The 16,094-nt window shown below is 37.6% G+C and overlaps 1 protein-coding gene across 6 annotated transcripts in view; it reads right to left on the bottom strand.

The window, feature by feature from the left end:
• Positions 1-16,094, bottom strand: part of PTPN3 (protein tyrosine phosphatase non-receptor type 3) — a 152,826-nt gene that overhangs the window by 6,919 nt on the left and 129,813 nt on the right. For 5 of the 6 annotated variants that reach the window (XM_057423070.1, XM_057423072.1, XM_057423073.1 and 2 more), the window contains 6 exons: positions 13,673-13,829; positions 11,877-12,043; positions 10,859-10,949; positions 10,536-10,597; positions 9,547-9,693; positions 5,140-5,268 (listed from right to left, as the gene is read on the bottom strand). In XM_057423070.1, the coding sequence (XP_057279053.1) occupies positions 5,140-5,268; positions 9,547-9,693; positions 10,536-10,597; positions 10,859-10,949; positions 11,877-12,043; positions 13,673-13,829 (753 nt within the window). The remainder of the gene's footprint in view (positions 1-5,139; positions 5,269-9,546; positions 9,694-10,535; positions 10,598-10,858; positions 10,950-11,876; positions 12,044-13,672; positions 13,830-16,094) is intronic. The other variant, XM_057423071.1, reaches the window with a different exon arrangement.

Genomic DNA, 16,094 nt, shown 5'->3' with positions numbered 1-16,094 from the left:
ACTTGGCAAGCATCTACAGAAGTCTTAGACATGTCCCAAGCTTAGACATGCCCCAAGGTGTTTGTTAGTGTCCTGATAATGGTTACTGCTGTTGCAGCAAAGGTAACTGCCAAAAATAAAATGTACTTGTACCTACCTTTCCTGTGCAAATTCAGGACATCGTACTGCAAAAAGCAACTTCACTGTGGTTAAGCTAACATCCTAGATTTTGCTCAGAAACACAGCGTAAAGATACATGACCTTTACTATGCCTGTCACTGCGATTGCAACTCCTGACAAAATATGGTGCTGTCAGTGGTAATGCTTCAAATGGGTGCTGTAACACTTGCAAAACAATCTCATTATCAAGACCTTCAACCACAAAAATATCAATTCTTCATCTTTCTGTAGTTTGCAGCCCTGCTTATTATAATTAAATCAAAAGGCAGGCTTCCATGTTTCATTCTCCTAAAATGATTCTCCCTGATTAATAAAAGAATTGAGTGCTCTTTAAACAAAAAAAGACACACAGAGCTTAGAATGATAATACTCATATAGAAAGAAGGAAATTTAAGCTTGAAAGGTCAACCTTAATTTTGACTTTTCTTAAAATCCAAGCCATTGATTTTGCATTTCACCTTTTTATTTAATGTCCTTTTTGGTCTAGGTTATAATAATCTACCATAAAAGAAATTTCACCATGAACTACATTAACCTTGAAATGGTCCTGTTATCTTCTAAGCAGGAAAAGGTATGCTCTTTGCTAGTGAACTTCAAATATATACCTTGAAAGCAGATTCAGTGACCAGGGCTAAAGCCTAGTTTCTGAAGAGCAGGATAATCTGGCAGTAGCATTTGGATTTTTGTTGGACCACTGTTCCCACCCCACTATGCTCCTGTGTGCTCTTTCCATAACACTTTTAATCTACTTTTGTTCTTCAGCTCTTTCCTATTCAAAATCAATTTGTATTCTTCTACCTCAAGTATCTGACAGAACAGAACACATTTAGTGCAGACCATTTTCAGAAAAGCCTCTGAAATGCCTCTGCAGTGTGACAGGTTTATTCAAGACATTTACGATATGATCATATTTCTATAGATTTCTTTGGAAATAAAAAAAATAAGGTCTTGTTTAATGTGCAGAAGCAAAAGTTTCAGAGATGAATCTAAGAATCTAACATAAGCAAACTTAACATTTCCCCCCACAAACAGTTGTACGACATGTATCTGGCAAGGAAGACAAATGGCATGGAAATCTTCAGCCCAAACAATTAAGATGTGTAAAAATATCAGAGATTCTATTTTTAGCTCCATATAGCACCAAGTGCTACTGGCTGTATACTCATTGCTGTCTTTGTTTCATCTAATAACAATTTAACATAGTCACTAGAAGGCCTACATGTTGGTCATTCATAAACAGAAAGATACCAGTCATTCTGACTGAATCTTGCAATTTTATGTCCTCCCTTAAGCAAACAGCAATATCATTCCTTAGCAAAACGAATATGTGTAATCTTCAATTTATTTGAATTGCTGCAGGAATTTATTTTCTTTTTCTTCAAACCATCACCTCCACCACTGTGGCGTCCATGGAAAGTGACAACTTTTAAATGAAAAAGCAGCTTATCTCCACAAATCCCACTTTTGCATTGTCACTGTCTGCACCATCATACTAAACAGTCTGCATTATGATAAGGAATTGCCTTAAATACATTGACCTGGGTTTTTTATAATGTGTAAGTGCTCTTTCATGTCGTTCACTCATTCATCATAGCAATGGTATAACTTGTCTTTAAAGACTGAAATTCAATCAATTTTTAAACATATTGGTTTGGGTTTTTTTTCTTTTTCATTTCTTTGAATGATTTAGTTTAGTTAATAAAACTAATCAGGTGGGAGAATAACAGGGCACTTTGGAAGCAACCAACAAGGTGTGGTAACAAACATTAGATGTGGTAGAATTCAAAATAAAGCAATAACCAACCCGCCCCCCCAACCAACCCTTGCAAAATTACAGTTCTTCAAAGTTATGCGAGTAATACACTCCAGCATGTATCATCTCCACAGCCTTGCTAAGTTCCATGGATGTGTTCCAGTCACACTTAACAGAAATAATAAAAAATCCTTGCTTAAACAAGAGAAAACAGAAAAAAAAGTTTGTTTTTTTTTCATAACATAACTGGATGCAACTGGTGAGATTTAACAAGCAATGGTATGTTGTGAGGTAACTATCTTAAAGCAAACTGAATGGAAGTTTTCTTCATGCTTACCATGCTATTTTTTCAGTGGTTGAAAAGAAATATTTATCTTGTCTTACAAAATAGTGCATTGTGTGGTGAATTTCTGCAATCACACTACAGAATTTATTGCCTTTGGTCTGCTTGTTCTCGTTCCCAAAGTGTTCTGAAGCTTTCTGAGAGGTAAAAAAAATCAACTACCTAGCCTCAAAAAATCCTCAAATTAGTGCTTTATTTGCTTTCCTTTCATTTTGTTACAGGATAGACTTAAATTTTTGTCTTGAAAATAAAAAGTAAGAAATTAATCCTTATTTCATTTCATGAGGCTTAGAACAGTTACAAATATTTCACACACTGGCGAATGTTCAATCACAGGCAGAGAAGCACTGTGTCAGAAAAATCCTAGGAAGTTTTTAGTTCCTCAAGTCTTCAGAACATACCTGAACAAAAGGCATCGTTTCATACACTTCTCTTTCAAGTTATTTTCCCCTAAACGCAGATGTGAAATCTGTGCAACTTAATTTGCAGGAAACTCTTTCACTATTATGCCTTTTCAACAGAAATCAATTCTCTTGTGAGTTTGAAAGCTTATCCATCTTATCATTAAAAGCTACTTTTATTCAAAAAGACCAGTCCAATGATGCTCACATTAGTTCAGGGAATAATAAAACCTGGCTTGAATTCAGATGACTTTTAATGTATTCTTTAAAGAATACAACAACTCTGTCTGTGAGAGACAGTACATTTAAAGCTATACAAAGTCTACTCAAACACAAGATGCCTCCAGAAGAACACATATTGCCAGCTTTAAGAAAGCAGCTCAAACAACATGTAAAACTAGGAGATACTTCAGTGTTTCAGTGAGTCCTTTCAGTATGTTTTAACAAGGTACAAAGGTTTTTATTTCCATCTGAAATGCCAAATGCACACAGAGCTATCAATTATTAGGGTCATATTTTTACTGTGTGGACAGGTCAGTGTTGAGTGTAGCCACTTTATTTGTGTACAAATAAGCTTGCCTATAGTGAAAAAATAAACCAAAATAAAAGACCCCCTCAAAACAACTCTGCCCTTACTGCAATACGCTCACATCCACCAGGGATTCGCTTTACCATGCTTTTGGCTAACCTAGATGAAATCCATGCAAGCATACGCCTTTGCTGTAGAAACAATGTTCTAGCTGAGAGCTATCATGAGACAACTTAGACAGCTGAAGACCCCTGTAACTTTCACACCTGTTAACATGTCTACAAAGGCACACTATATTCTCACAAATATTTTATCACAAAAATAATTAACTTGTATTAAAAGAAATAAAAAAATAAAGTTGACTGCCCTACTCTCATTAGAATTTTGACTTATCACATGCTAATAGACACACCTGAAGTGAAAAAAAAACCCAAACCCATATTGAATATGGTCACTGGTGAATTTACTCAAAATTATGTAATGGTTTGATAAATACTAATGAAGAAAAAGAACAAGTATTTGAAAAGAGTAAACGAGTATTTACATGAAGCCTTAGCTACCCAAGTTAACTGGCAATCAGCTAATTTAAGTAACAGGGACTAAAAGTTGGTCTACAGACTGCAGTACTGCTTTAATGAGGTTAATTTCTTCTGTGCTGACATTCAAGTTTATCACTTGCAGGTTAATTGGCTGAAAAACAGAAGCAAAAGTCATGCTGCTTCCTGACTGGATCGTTTCTTATATCTAGGAAATGTAAACAGTCTTAACTGAAAAACTTTTTAAGTACATGCACCTCTAAACATGTGATGTTCATGACTTCAAAGGAAATTTTAATCATGTTAAAGAAAATATGGATGCACTGTGAAGTGACTCTATAGAAAATTTATGAGACTAAAGGATTGGTCATCTGGCTGTAAGAACACCAATTAAATGTCACATTTTAAAACTGCTATTTCCTTTATCTTACTACCAGCAACTCTAGTAACAGTAAAATCTACTTACTTAAACATACAGAAGTTTAAAAGATTGAATAGCACTGGAACTGTAAATTAGTATTTGGTCAGTACACAGTGACTTCTTATGCATGTATCTTATGATAGCACAAACCCTTAACCTTCTTAGAAAATACTTGTGGCCACAGAATTCAGGAGAAGAGATGAAAAGGGAAATGTGTAAGAAATGTAGGACAACTTATGAACAAAACCAACCCTAATCTCATATACACAGGTTGTGGGAAGTCTAGGTGTGATCTGAACATACGATTTTACAACACAACCTGATATGCAAGAACTATTTCATGTTCTCTTTGCTTTATAACCCTTCCATTAGCATAAACTATTAACAGCTATGGAAAAAGTACCTTACATAAATTGAGCACATTTCAATTGAGGTATATAAGGTTTTTTTTTTCTTTTTAAAAATCTGACTGAAGACAATGAAAAGGAGCTGGTGACATTCGGCATCTTCTCTCAAAACAACATTATTATGCTTCACTTCTTTGTTAGCTATTCTAGCTGCATGTGTCATTAACCAAGTGACCCAAATTTCATCCTTAAAAGAACACAGTTTGAATAAATCCCTCATTGAAAATCAGAATACTTGTGAAGAGTCAGTGACTGCAAAACTGATTACAGAAAAGCACTGCACTTCTTTACAAAGCTTATGCTGTACTGGTATTGTAATAATGTATTAATGTATTATAGAACTTCAAAAAGCATATTTTCAAAGAAGCTCTAAAGAAATAATCATCCTGTTGATGATTATATGAATTATATGAATGTTGATTCATATAATAAAATCATATTTCTTTTATAAAAATGTGTGTATATGTACATACACACATGTACATTCTCATTCAGAGGTGTTCATGCACAGATACAGGGTCTATATCTACCTATCTATATATGTATTCATTCAGCTTCCTTGGGAGTAATTAAAGATAACAGGTATTTACCTCAACGTTTGTAATCACCATTTCTCTAACAACATAAGCAATCGTACAATCTTCAGAATGGCATCTGACACGAAAGCTGCCGTATTCCATTACATCTGGTGGATCAGGCCAGTACTGATGACATTTGGTCTGTAATGAAAAATAAGCACACGTCAAGACTGTATACAAGCACTTCTGTTTCTAGGTTCCTCTCCTATGCTATGGTTCACAGAATTGAAGGAGTGGTATAAAAATCTATGCTGGTTTGTCAGTGAGGTGTTGTCCTGGGTTCAGCAGTAGCAGTCATTTTTCTCCTTCTTAGTAGCTGGTGCAGCGCTGTGTTTTGACTTTCGGCCTGGGAACAGAGCAGATAACACTGATGCTTTAGTCTGATCAAGGACTTTCTGAGCCTCATGGTCTGCCAGGGAGGAGGGGAAGCCGGGAGGAAGCAGAGACAGGACACCTGACCCAAACTGACCAAAGAGGTATTCCATACCATAGCATGTAATGCCCAGGATGTAACTGGGAGTTACCCAAAAGGGCTAGTTCACTGCAGGGTTGAACAGTTGAACGATGTATGGGTCGTTGCTTGGTAGGGTGGGGAGAGTTATTGGTCGGCTGGTGCTGAGGTGTTGTATTCTCTTCCCTTGTTATTTCCGTTATCATTATTATTATTGATGGTAGCAGTAGTGATTTGTGTTATACCTTAGTTACTGGACTGTTATCTCAACCTGTGGGAGTTGCATTCTTTTCAATTCTCCTCTCCATTCCTCTGGGAGTAGGGGGAGGGCAAGAAGGGGGGGAGTGAGTGAATGAGTTGTCTGGCTGGGTTTAAACCACAACAGGTGTTTACATCCAAATTGGAAAATAGCATGACAAAATAGGCTAAATTCTCTACAAACCTTTCCTTTAGTAATTCATAATAAAAATTCAGGTAAATTGGATGCAAGATACCTTCTGTCTGGTACTTACCTGCAATTGCTAAAATGACTTCTCCAGGCATAATATAGGAGGAGAAACAGATGGATTTATTCCCTTTTAAGAAGAAAAGTATAGGGGACAAATTTATAACTAACTTCAGCCACCTAGTAGCAGGTTACAGTAAAGGCAGAGCCACACTTTCCTTGGAAGTGAACAAAGAAAGGACAAGAGGCAAGTGAATAAAAGATAGAAAAATGGAAATTTTTATTAGATGTCCATGAGGGTAATCAAGCACAGAAACAAGATGCTCTATGAGGCTGTGAAACCTTCATCCATGGAAATAATTAAACCTTAACTGACATGACACTGCATAACCTGCATGAAATTCAGAGCTACCCCTGCTTTGAATTAAGGAGTGCAGGTGATACCTCCACAAGTCTCTTCAAACTGAATTAGTCTTAGACCTTGAAGCAAGATCATGCTGGAGTGTGAAAAGCAGTGTGTACCAGTCCTTCCCACCCTGTTCCAACACTGCAGTCTCACAGCTGAGGGAAAGAGCAAGGCAGGCTCCATTTGTGGAAGCCCTAAGAGATAACCCATTCTACACAGAGAAGAGCAGAAAAAGGAATACACAACTGTCCTTACTTATTTCTCAATTGTTATGCTGTTTAGGACCTGAAATACTTACTTGCTTTCTAAACAAATTGCTTTTGACTGACGTGCCAGAAATTTGATAGCATAGGATAGATTACATAGAAAATAATGATAAAAACTAAAGTGCAGTCATTTAAGAGTCATCATCCACCTCAGAAAAACCCAAACTGTTCAGTTTTCAGTCTTTAAAACGTCAGAACCAATGCTTTTTTGTACATTAATATGTACATAAAATTTTCTGTACATTAATAATCTAAAAGCTTCATCTTTAAAACTATAAAGCATAGGGTAAATCAAAATACACCAGAATACACCAGATATTGCTTTAATTTTCAAGGCCAGGTTGGATGGGGTTTGAGCAATCTGGTCTAGTAGAAGTTGCCTCTGCCCATGGCAGGGGGGCTGGAAACAGGTGATCTTTAAGGTCCCTTCAAACCCAAACCCTTCTATATTATTCTGAAATTCATGGATTGTTAGTATTTATTTAACAGATTTAAAGGAATTTTCAGGCAATTCTAGGAAAGAACCTATGATATAAGGCCCAGTTAGAATTCTAAGGCCCAGTTAGAATTCAACTTACCTAGAGGTATTAAAGATAACAGGAAGGGATTCTACAAGTACATAGCAAATAAAAAACAGACTAGGGAGAATGTAGGCCCCCTCAGGAAGCTCTCGGGAGAACTGGCTACACAGGATTTGGAGAAGGCTGAGGTTCTGTCTTCACTGGCAAAGGCTCTGACAAAACCACCCAAGTCTTGGAAGGCAGATGCAGGGACTGTGAGAATGAAGACCTTGGGCCTAATGTAGGAGAGGATCTGGTTCGAGACCATCTTAAAAATCTGAATGTGCACAAGTCCATGGGTCCTGATGAGATCCATCCATGGGTCCTGAAGGAGCTGGTGAATGAAGTTGTGAAGCCGCTGGCCATCATATTTGAGAAATCATGGCAGTCAGGTGAAGTTCCCGATGACTGGAAAAAGGGAAATATAACCCCCATTTTCAAGAAGGGGAAATTGGATGACCCAGGGAATTATAGACCAGTCAGTCTCACCTCTGTGCCTGGCAAAATCTTGGAGCAGATTCTCCTGGAAGCCATGCTAAGGCACATGAAAATCAACAAGGTGCTTGGTGACAGCCAGCATGGCTTCACTAAGGGGAAATCCTGCCTGACCAATTTGGTGGCCTTCTATGATGGGGCTATGGAACTGATGGACAGGGGCAAAACAGTCGATGTCTTCTACCTGGACTTGTGTAAAGTGTTTGACACTGTGCCACATGACATCCTTGTCTCTAAATTGGAGAGACATCAATTTGATGGATGGACCACTCGGTGGATAAAGAACTCGCTGGATGGCCGCACACAAAGAGATGTGGTCAATGGCTCAATGTCCGGCTGGAGACCAGTAACAAGTGGTGTCCCTCAGGGATCGGTGTTGGGACCGGTCTTGTTTAACATCTTTGTTGCTGACATGGACAGTGGGATTGAGTGCACCCTCAGCAAGTTTGCCGATGACACCAAGCTGTGTGGTTCGGTTGATACGCTGGAGGGAAGGAATGCCATCCAGAGGGACCTCGACATGCTTGTGAGGTGGGTTGATGCCAACCTCATGAAGTTTAACCATGCCAAGTGCAAGGTCCTACACGTGGGTCGGAGCAATCCCAGGCACAGCTACAGGTTGGGCAGAGAAGAGATTCAGAGCAGCCCTGTGGAGAAGGACTTGGGGGGTGCTGATCGATGAGAAAATGAACATGAGCCAGCTTCAGTGTGCACTTGTAGCCCAGAAAGCCAAGCGTATCCTGGGCTGCATCAAAAGGAGCGTGACCAGCAGGTCGAAGGAGGTGATCCTGCCCCTCTACTCTGCTCTTGTGAGACCTCACCTGGAGTATTGTGTGCAGTTCTGGTGTCCTCAACATAAAAAAGATATGGAACTTTTGGAACAAGTCCAGAGAAGGGCCACGAGGATGATCAGGGGACTGGAGCACCTCCTGTATGAAGACAGGCTGAGAAAGTTGGGGCTGTTCAGCCTGGAGAAGAGAAGGCTGCATGGAGACCTCATAGCAGCCTTCCAGTATCTGAAGGGGGCCTATAGGGATGCTGGAGAGGGACTCTTCATTAGAGACTGTAGTGATAGGACAAGGGGTAATGGGTTAAAACTTAAACAGGGGAAGTTTAGATTGGATATAAGAAGGAAATTCTTTCCTGTTAGGGTGGTGAGGCACTGGAATAGGTTGCCCAGGGAGGTTGTGAATGCTCCATCCCTGGCAGTGTTCAAGACCAGGTTGGACGAGGCCTTGGGTGATATGATTTAGCATAAGGTGTCCCTGCCCATGGCAGGGGGGTTGGAACTAGATGATCTTAAGGTCCTTTCCAACCCTAAGTATTCTATGATTCTATGATTCTATATATATGATATATATAAATTTAAAGTTAAATTCTGATCACCAGCATGCTGAAACTAGTAAACACTGTAGTGTTAGACTCTTGCTTGAAGCCAGGTTTGCAAGTTTTGCTCAACCTGCTCCATGCTTCCAAACATCTGCTGAACCATCAAGAGAGCAACTGCCACATGGAGGAGCCCAGTTCTCAGGGGATAAAATGTAGTACCTGGCTGATTAGCAAAAAGAAATCAGTGCAGTGACTTCTGTTTATCAGACAGCTAGTTTCTTTTCAAAGCAGCAGAACAAAAAAGAAAGTTGCAGAATAAATAACTTGGAAAGCTCGGACTTCAGAGAAATAATTCAACAGAATAAGCTGGCCTTTTTTAGGGTTATGTGATCATAACAATGGGAAAAAATTTTAAAGGCACATTTCTTTATACATTTGTTCAGCATACAAAGAACCTGAACACTTACCCGTCCTCGTTCAGTGAGAGTTGTTAACATGATGATCAGTGACAACTTGTGATCCCAGACTACTTGCCAGAAGTGTGCACATGTGTGTGGAAGAGGCCCCTGAGTAGCAATGTACCTGTTCACAATGCCCACAGAAGGAATTTCCATCTATAAAGGGAAAGAAATATCCTATGTAAATTTTGTTCTCACTACTGCAATAGTGTTTTAATTTCACATTGCATTCAAATAGAAGGTTCTGAGGGAAGATTAAGGTGGCAAGCTGAGTAATAAGACAATCAAGATCACAACTGGTTACGTGAAAAACCTTTAAATATTTATCTAAACTACATATATACTAAAGATTCTATAGTCCCTCAAGCTGAACTAGAAGAAATGGCTAAGAATGAAAACGTATTTGAAAACTTGAAATTGCAAGGCTTTTTAAATTTTCTTTAATATTTAGTAAGGAAAAATAGCAAGGTATACCAAAGATACATTAGCAAAAGCTGTTTATTGCCTGATTCTAGACACATTAATAGCTGATTCTGTGATTTAAATGTTTAACTTAAGCATCTGACACAAACATTATATATATTTTTCCCTCTTCTCCCTGTCTCACAGTCAACACACATGATAAGGGCAAACAGAGTTCTGGTTTATCTTCAGGACCCTTCAGGGTATAGCAGATAGGCCATAAGTGTTTCTAGAGGGGGAAAAGGCTTAGTTTTAAGCTATAGGAGACAACCTCAGCATTTGCAGTATATGGAAAGGTAAAACAATTTTTACTGGTTAAAGAGACTGCACATATCACAGTGTAAACCATATGCTTGCATCTACTGTGTATCAGGATGGTCACCTGTTTCCCAAGAGACACTTAATCTTTGCATTATGAATCTTCACATCTTTTACGTTTATAAATCCCCAGAAAACCCTTATTCCTTAGAAAGGCTGAATTTAGCCTGCTACTATAATATAGAAAGAGAGCAAATGCAGGTCTCTGTACGACTTACATTCACATAATTCGCGTTAATGTAATCTTCATCTCCTTGCAAAATTATCCTTGTGGCATCATCTGCCAAAAGAAGAAGGGGGGTGAAGGAGGGGATAATTAAGAGCCATGCTTCCCTTTTATTTAGTCAAAAAAACTGAGGAATGGCTGACACACAAACAGCAGAATATAAACCAAAATAATTACCTTTTAGAAAAAAAAGTGAACAATGATATGACTTTGATCATATATTGAATTTTTTAATGAAGAATTCCATACAACTGTTTTATAAGCTATCATTTAGAGGATAAAGCAAAACAGGCAGAAACTGTACTTTATACTTACAAGGTAGAACATCTTTATATCTATTCTTGTCCATATTCTGAGGTACTTTTGCACATGTAACAGCCAAACCTGGCTTCTTTCTATAAAGTTGCTGCAAAACAGATTGAAAAATGGTAGGATTTTGAGGGATATGATGGTACACACTAAATAGATTAAACTGAAAATACAGAAAGTGGAAAAATATCTTAAGTTATTTTCTCTAATATTTTTTCCTAACCATCTGCAAAATTTACCTAAGAGAATTTGCTATTAGAGTAGCAGCTGAGTTACCTTTTGGAATTTCTTAAACTAACACTGAAAGAAATGATTTAATAAAAACATTTTATTAGTCAGTTTTCTATAACATTCCTTGCTAACACCTTGTTAACTCATCGGTCTGTAGAGCAGCTCTTCAAAGTCTCATCTTACATACTGGGGAATCACACCTATAAAGTAATCTGCCCAAGAAGTAACCATCAGTGCTTAGGTTGCCAAGGAGGAACACCACAGAACTGGACAATACAATGTTCTCCAAATGTAAGTTAACATTCCAACACTTTCATATGAACCTCTAAGAGAAGAGGTGAGGAATGGTCAAGTTGCTCCCTTTATTCCATGAAATCAGGCCACACAAGAACTTGAAACCCTAACTTAAGGTATAAAGGATATTTAGAAATGCCACTAAGTAGCATGGAAAAAGAAAGTAAGTTCAAGACTGACTGACCTCTGGCAAAACCCCACTATTCTATCCAATAAAATAACTAAGAAAAAATTATTTAGTGAGCTTTGGATACCTGAACAAGAAACATTTTAATTAAAACATTTTTCTCAGCAGATGATATTTATGCAAAACTAATAACTCATTCGTCCCTATTCTAAGTAGTGAAGGCTCAAACTGATAGGCAAACCACATTCTTACTCTCTTGAGATAAGACTGAACAGCAGCAATAACATTTCCAATTAATTAAGCCTTTACATTACTTGCTGGTCACAGCTATTCGTCTATATTAATGGCATTTGAGAATTGAGTATTACCTACCTCAAACTGAATAAGAACAGTCCCACTTTCTAGCCCTCTTTTTAGCTGCTCCATAGAGTCCTCCAATGTATCACCACCATATTCGGAACAGATAGGAAGCAGAGATTCTGGGAGATTGTGGCAATCAGCTTCGTCTTCTGATTTAGGCTCCACAAACTGTTTAACTACTGTGATATATTGAAAATTAAAATCAGTTACATACAGCATTAATGTGTTTGCAACACATATTGAAATTCCCCGGCTTGCAAGAACTGCAAGATATGCAAAGAGAGCCTCAGGAAAGCAAGAACAGCAGCACATTTAACTGCCTTTAAGTACTACATTATTGTCATAACTACTTAAAGGAGAATGTCCTTGTGACCTTTCAGAAAACGAAACTCCTCAAGATGCCTATCTGTGAAGTCAAAGAACTTGACTCCAAGCACAGAGATTTTTTGCTGCAATCCTGTCTTACAGAACAAATTTCTGGATAGCCTAAATGAATCACAACATTCACCATAGTAAAAATCAGATGAGTTTCACCTAAAAAAGTTTAGAGCATAATTAATGAGAAGCTTACATAAGTTTGGATCTACAACAGCAGAATGAACACAAACATACTTACATTGTACTCCCCTGCCATGTAGAGAAGCAACTGAATTACCTTTTGCAATTTCTTATGCTAATAAATATTGAACGAATTAATAAATTAAAAAAACTAGAATTAGTCAGTTTTCTATGACTTTCCTTGCTAGCATGTTCAAGAACATGGCAAATATTAATTAATTAATTTACACAACAGTTCTGTCTTTATGAAAGCTATTATATTATCAAAAGTATCCACCAGCTGTGGTTATTCTCCGCAATGATCTGAATGTTTCATACCTGCCAAACTTCACAAAATGGGGAGCTGTTCATACACATATCTATACAACTGACTGGCCTGAGGCCACAGGTTATCTTTAGCTAAGAGCAGACAATTCTTATCTGCTCGTAGAAAGAGGACTAGAAAAGTTAAGGGAAGCCTAACACTGCATAAAGCCAGTGGAAAGGCCTACAATAATAGGATCAGGACTGTTCAGGGAAAACAAGACCAAGAGGCCATCTGTCTTCCTAGAAACACAGGAAAAAATTAAATAAAAGAAAATGGTACAGAAATACATATAATTTAGGCACTTTCATTCCCTCCTGTTTCCCAATGATGCATAATCCTGTCAGATTTTTAAACCTTAATGCAATCAGAAACTCTGTGCAAAACCCTTCCATAATTGTGTGCTTTTCTTAAAGAAAGTAAACAATAAACTAGAAGTTTCACATCATCTGAAAGCTCTTGGGATCCACATGTGTTTAAATATGGAGCAAGCAAAATCAAGCTGGAGGGGTTACCCATATTTTAAATATGCAGGCTTAAGATCCTGCATGTTTAAGAGATTGTCTCCTGTTAGTAGCCAGCAGAGTTCAAGTTATTATTACATATTATCACAAAATGTCTATTATAAGCATGGTGGGGGGGAAGCTAATTTGACTTGCTTCATTGTATAATTGTGCTGGGGAACAGCCTGCAGGTACTTGAAAACATTCAGCTGTGGATTTGTGAAATTATACTATGTTTACAAAAAAACCCAAAACAAACCCAAAACTTTTGCAAGTGACTGTTGTCATAGATTTTTTCTTAGATTTAAAAAATAAGAAGAAATTCTGATTTGATAGATTCTTTGTTTCATAAGAACACATATATGTAAACAGAAGAGGTTATACCACCAAGCATAAGAGCGACAGTCTCAAACATTAAAAGTGAATAAAATAAGCCCAGTTACCTTTCCTCCTGACCAAAAGTGCAAGCTCTCTTGTGTGAGATTCTCTGCTGGCTTTTATGAACATGACCACCTGGTCATGCGTGTGCTCTGAGATATCTCGGCCATTAATTAATACTATCTGATCACCTTCATTCAGTTTTGGAATGCATTTATCAGCCTGTTTCAAGACCAAAGAAACACATTAATGTCATCACATCCAGTCATGTAAGCAAGAATCAGGGTATTAAGTTCATCATGTAAGCAGTCTTTAGAGTTCTCCTGACAAAGTTTCATCTTCTGTGTCAGAAATTATATCAAAGGATTCAGATCTAAAGCTGTCCTTGCTTCAAAGTCTCTCAATGAAGATGAGAAAGAGGTCAAATGGCATACTGATAGCCATAAAAGGACTTTGTGTTTATCAAACAGCCACTACCAGATTGCTCCTAAAGATCTACGTTTCAGACATCAAGTCTCAGCAACCACTGGTTATAGCCATTTGCAAAGGAATTTCTGGAAAAAGTGTTACAGGCACATAACACAACAGTTTTTATGCAGTGAATACTGAGAGGTCCAAACATGATTTTGATTAATATAATTTCAGTAACATGGTATATCCCCAGGCATGCATTTTTAAAAATTTAAAGAAATCCATACACATTTCATAATTTTTTTATTTATCAGATTCTTATTTGGAGGATATAAAAGTCTATCTACAAATAGAGAACATTCTTCTTCACTGAAAGTTTTAAAAAGAAGATACAGATAAGTACGATGTTAAGGTACCCTGTATTTGGGACAAATTCTTTTGCTATCTGTGCTGCAGATAGCAAAAGAATTTTCATCTCAAATGAAAACTTACATTATGTCTTGTCTTGGATACAGCAACTTATATTTAACTGCTGAACTGTAGGTTTTGTTTGACTTTAGTCTGCCGCACTACTTGCTTAGCTCCAAGTCCAACACAAAGCAATACAAGCTATGGCCAGAACACAATGATAGTATGAAGGGATTATAGCATCTTTTGTATGAGTAAAGGCTAAGAGAGCTGGGAGCGTTTTAACACAGAGAAGCCTCAGGGACATCTTGTCGATGTATATAAATAACTGAGGGGAAAGTGCAGAGATGGAGCTAGGCTCTCTTCAGCGGTGCCCAGTGACAGGTTAAGAGGCAATGGGCACAAACTGAAACACAGGAAGCTCCATGTGAATGTCAGGAAACACTTGTTTTACTGTGAGAGTGACCGAGCACTGAAGAAGAGACATTGTCCAGAGACATCATGGAGTCTTGGAGTATTCAAAAGCCACCTGGACATGGTCCTGATCAACTGGCTCCAGGTGACCCTTGTGTAGAGGGGCTTGGACGTGATGACCTCCAGGTCTCTTCCAACCTGGTGTAATTCTGTAATATGAATGCTTTGGATTCTACAACCCTTGAGCGGCAAGTAGTGTAATAACTTTATTTTCATTGCTATCCTAATTTTTATTTTGTCTACGAAGCACCTGGCTACACAAAAGTGATATATATATATACATTCAATTTGATTTGTTACATGAATGAGACATAGACCTTTATCATTACTCTGCATTCATAGTTGTTTTCCTATATTTCCTTAAGTCCAGCACTGTTAACCTGGACTTTATTTACCTAATGTTATTAGCCCTATCAAGAAACCATCACCAACTCCTCAAATGTGAACAAGATGTTCTAATTAGACCCGATCCTGGTTATGCCTTGCACTTATGGCTCCTAAAGCAAGATTATCAGCATTGTACTGTACTAAAAAGTAAAAAAAGAAGGAAGAAATGTAAAAGTGATAAAAAAAAAAAAATAAGAAAAATGAAGGGTAAAAGAAACCCCAAAGAGGCAAGAAAGGCAAGAATATGAGGAAGAAAATAAATTGGGAGCCATTTGTGTCAGAGAATAAAGTAAAAGGAAAGAAAATTCAAGACATGTATGACTGCCATAAAGCATGTAAAGGAGAAGAGAGAGAAAAGAAAGATGTACGCATGCGAAAGGAAATAAATCCCAAGCAGAAAAGCCGCTTAAAAACTTTTAAAAAAGGAATAGTTTCTCCCAACATTTTCCAGAGATAAAAGGCATGAAAATAATGAAGGATAGGGAAGACTGCCAATGATTAATATAAAAGACGAATGTAAACAGAACAAGAACGGGAATTAGGAATAGCCATGGTGTTCTTCAACACCGATTTAACTACGTATTCACAGCTCCTAAAAACCTCTCTCATCATATTTTGTACAATTAAAAAAGGCAGAAGACTGCAACTGTGAATGACTGCTTTAATCACTGAAATATTACTGAGATAGGAATTATTCTCTCTGAAATATAATTATTTGAAAAGATAAGTGATACAAAGACCATAACAGGTCAGTCTAGGAGAATTAAGAAGTCAACAAGAACAGGGGGGAATGGTTTCTGATCTCCT

Source organism: Pezoporus wallicus, unplaced genomic scaffold (assembly GCF_028554395.1).
Source record: "Pezoporus wallicus isolate ANWC-B61680 ecotype Strahan unplaced genomic scaffold, APGP_CSIRO_Pwel_v1 contig_749, whole genome shotgun sequence".
In the NCBI taxonomy this organism is placed as follows: domain Eukaryota; kingdom Metazoa; phylum Chordata; class Aves; order Psittaciformes; family Psittacidae; genus Pezoporus; species Pezoporus wallicus.
The sequence above is the reverse complement of the archived record's forward strand: the minus strand, read 5'-3'. Positions and strand labels throughout refer to the sequence as shown.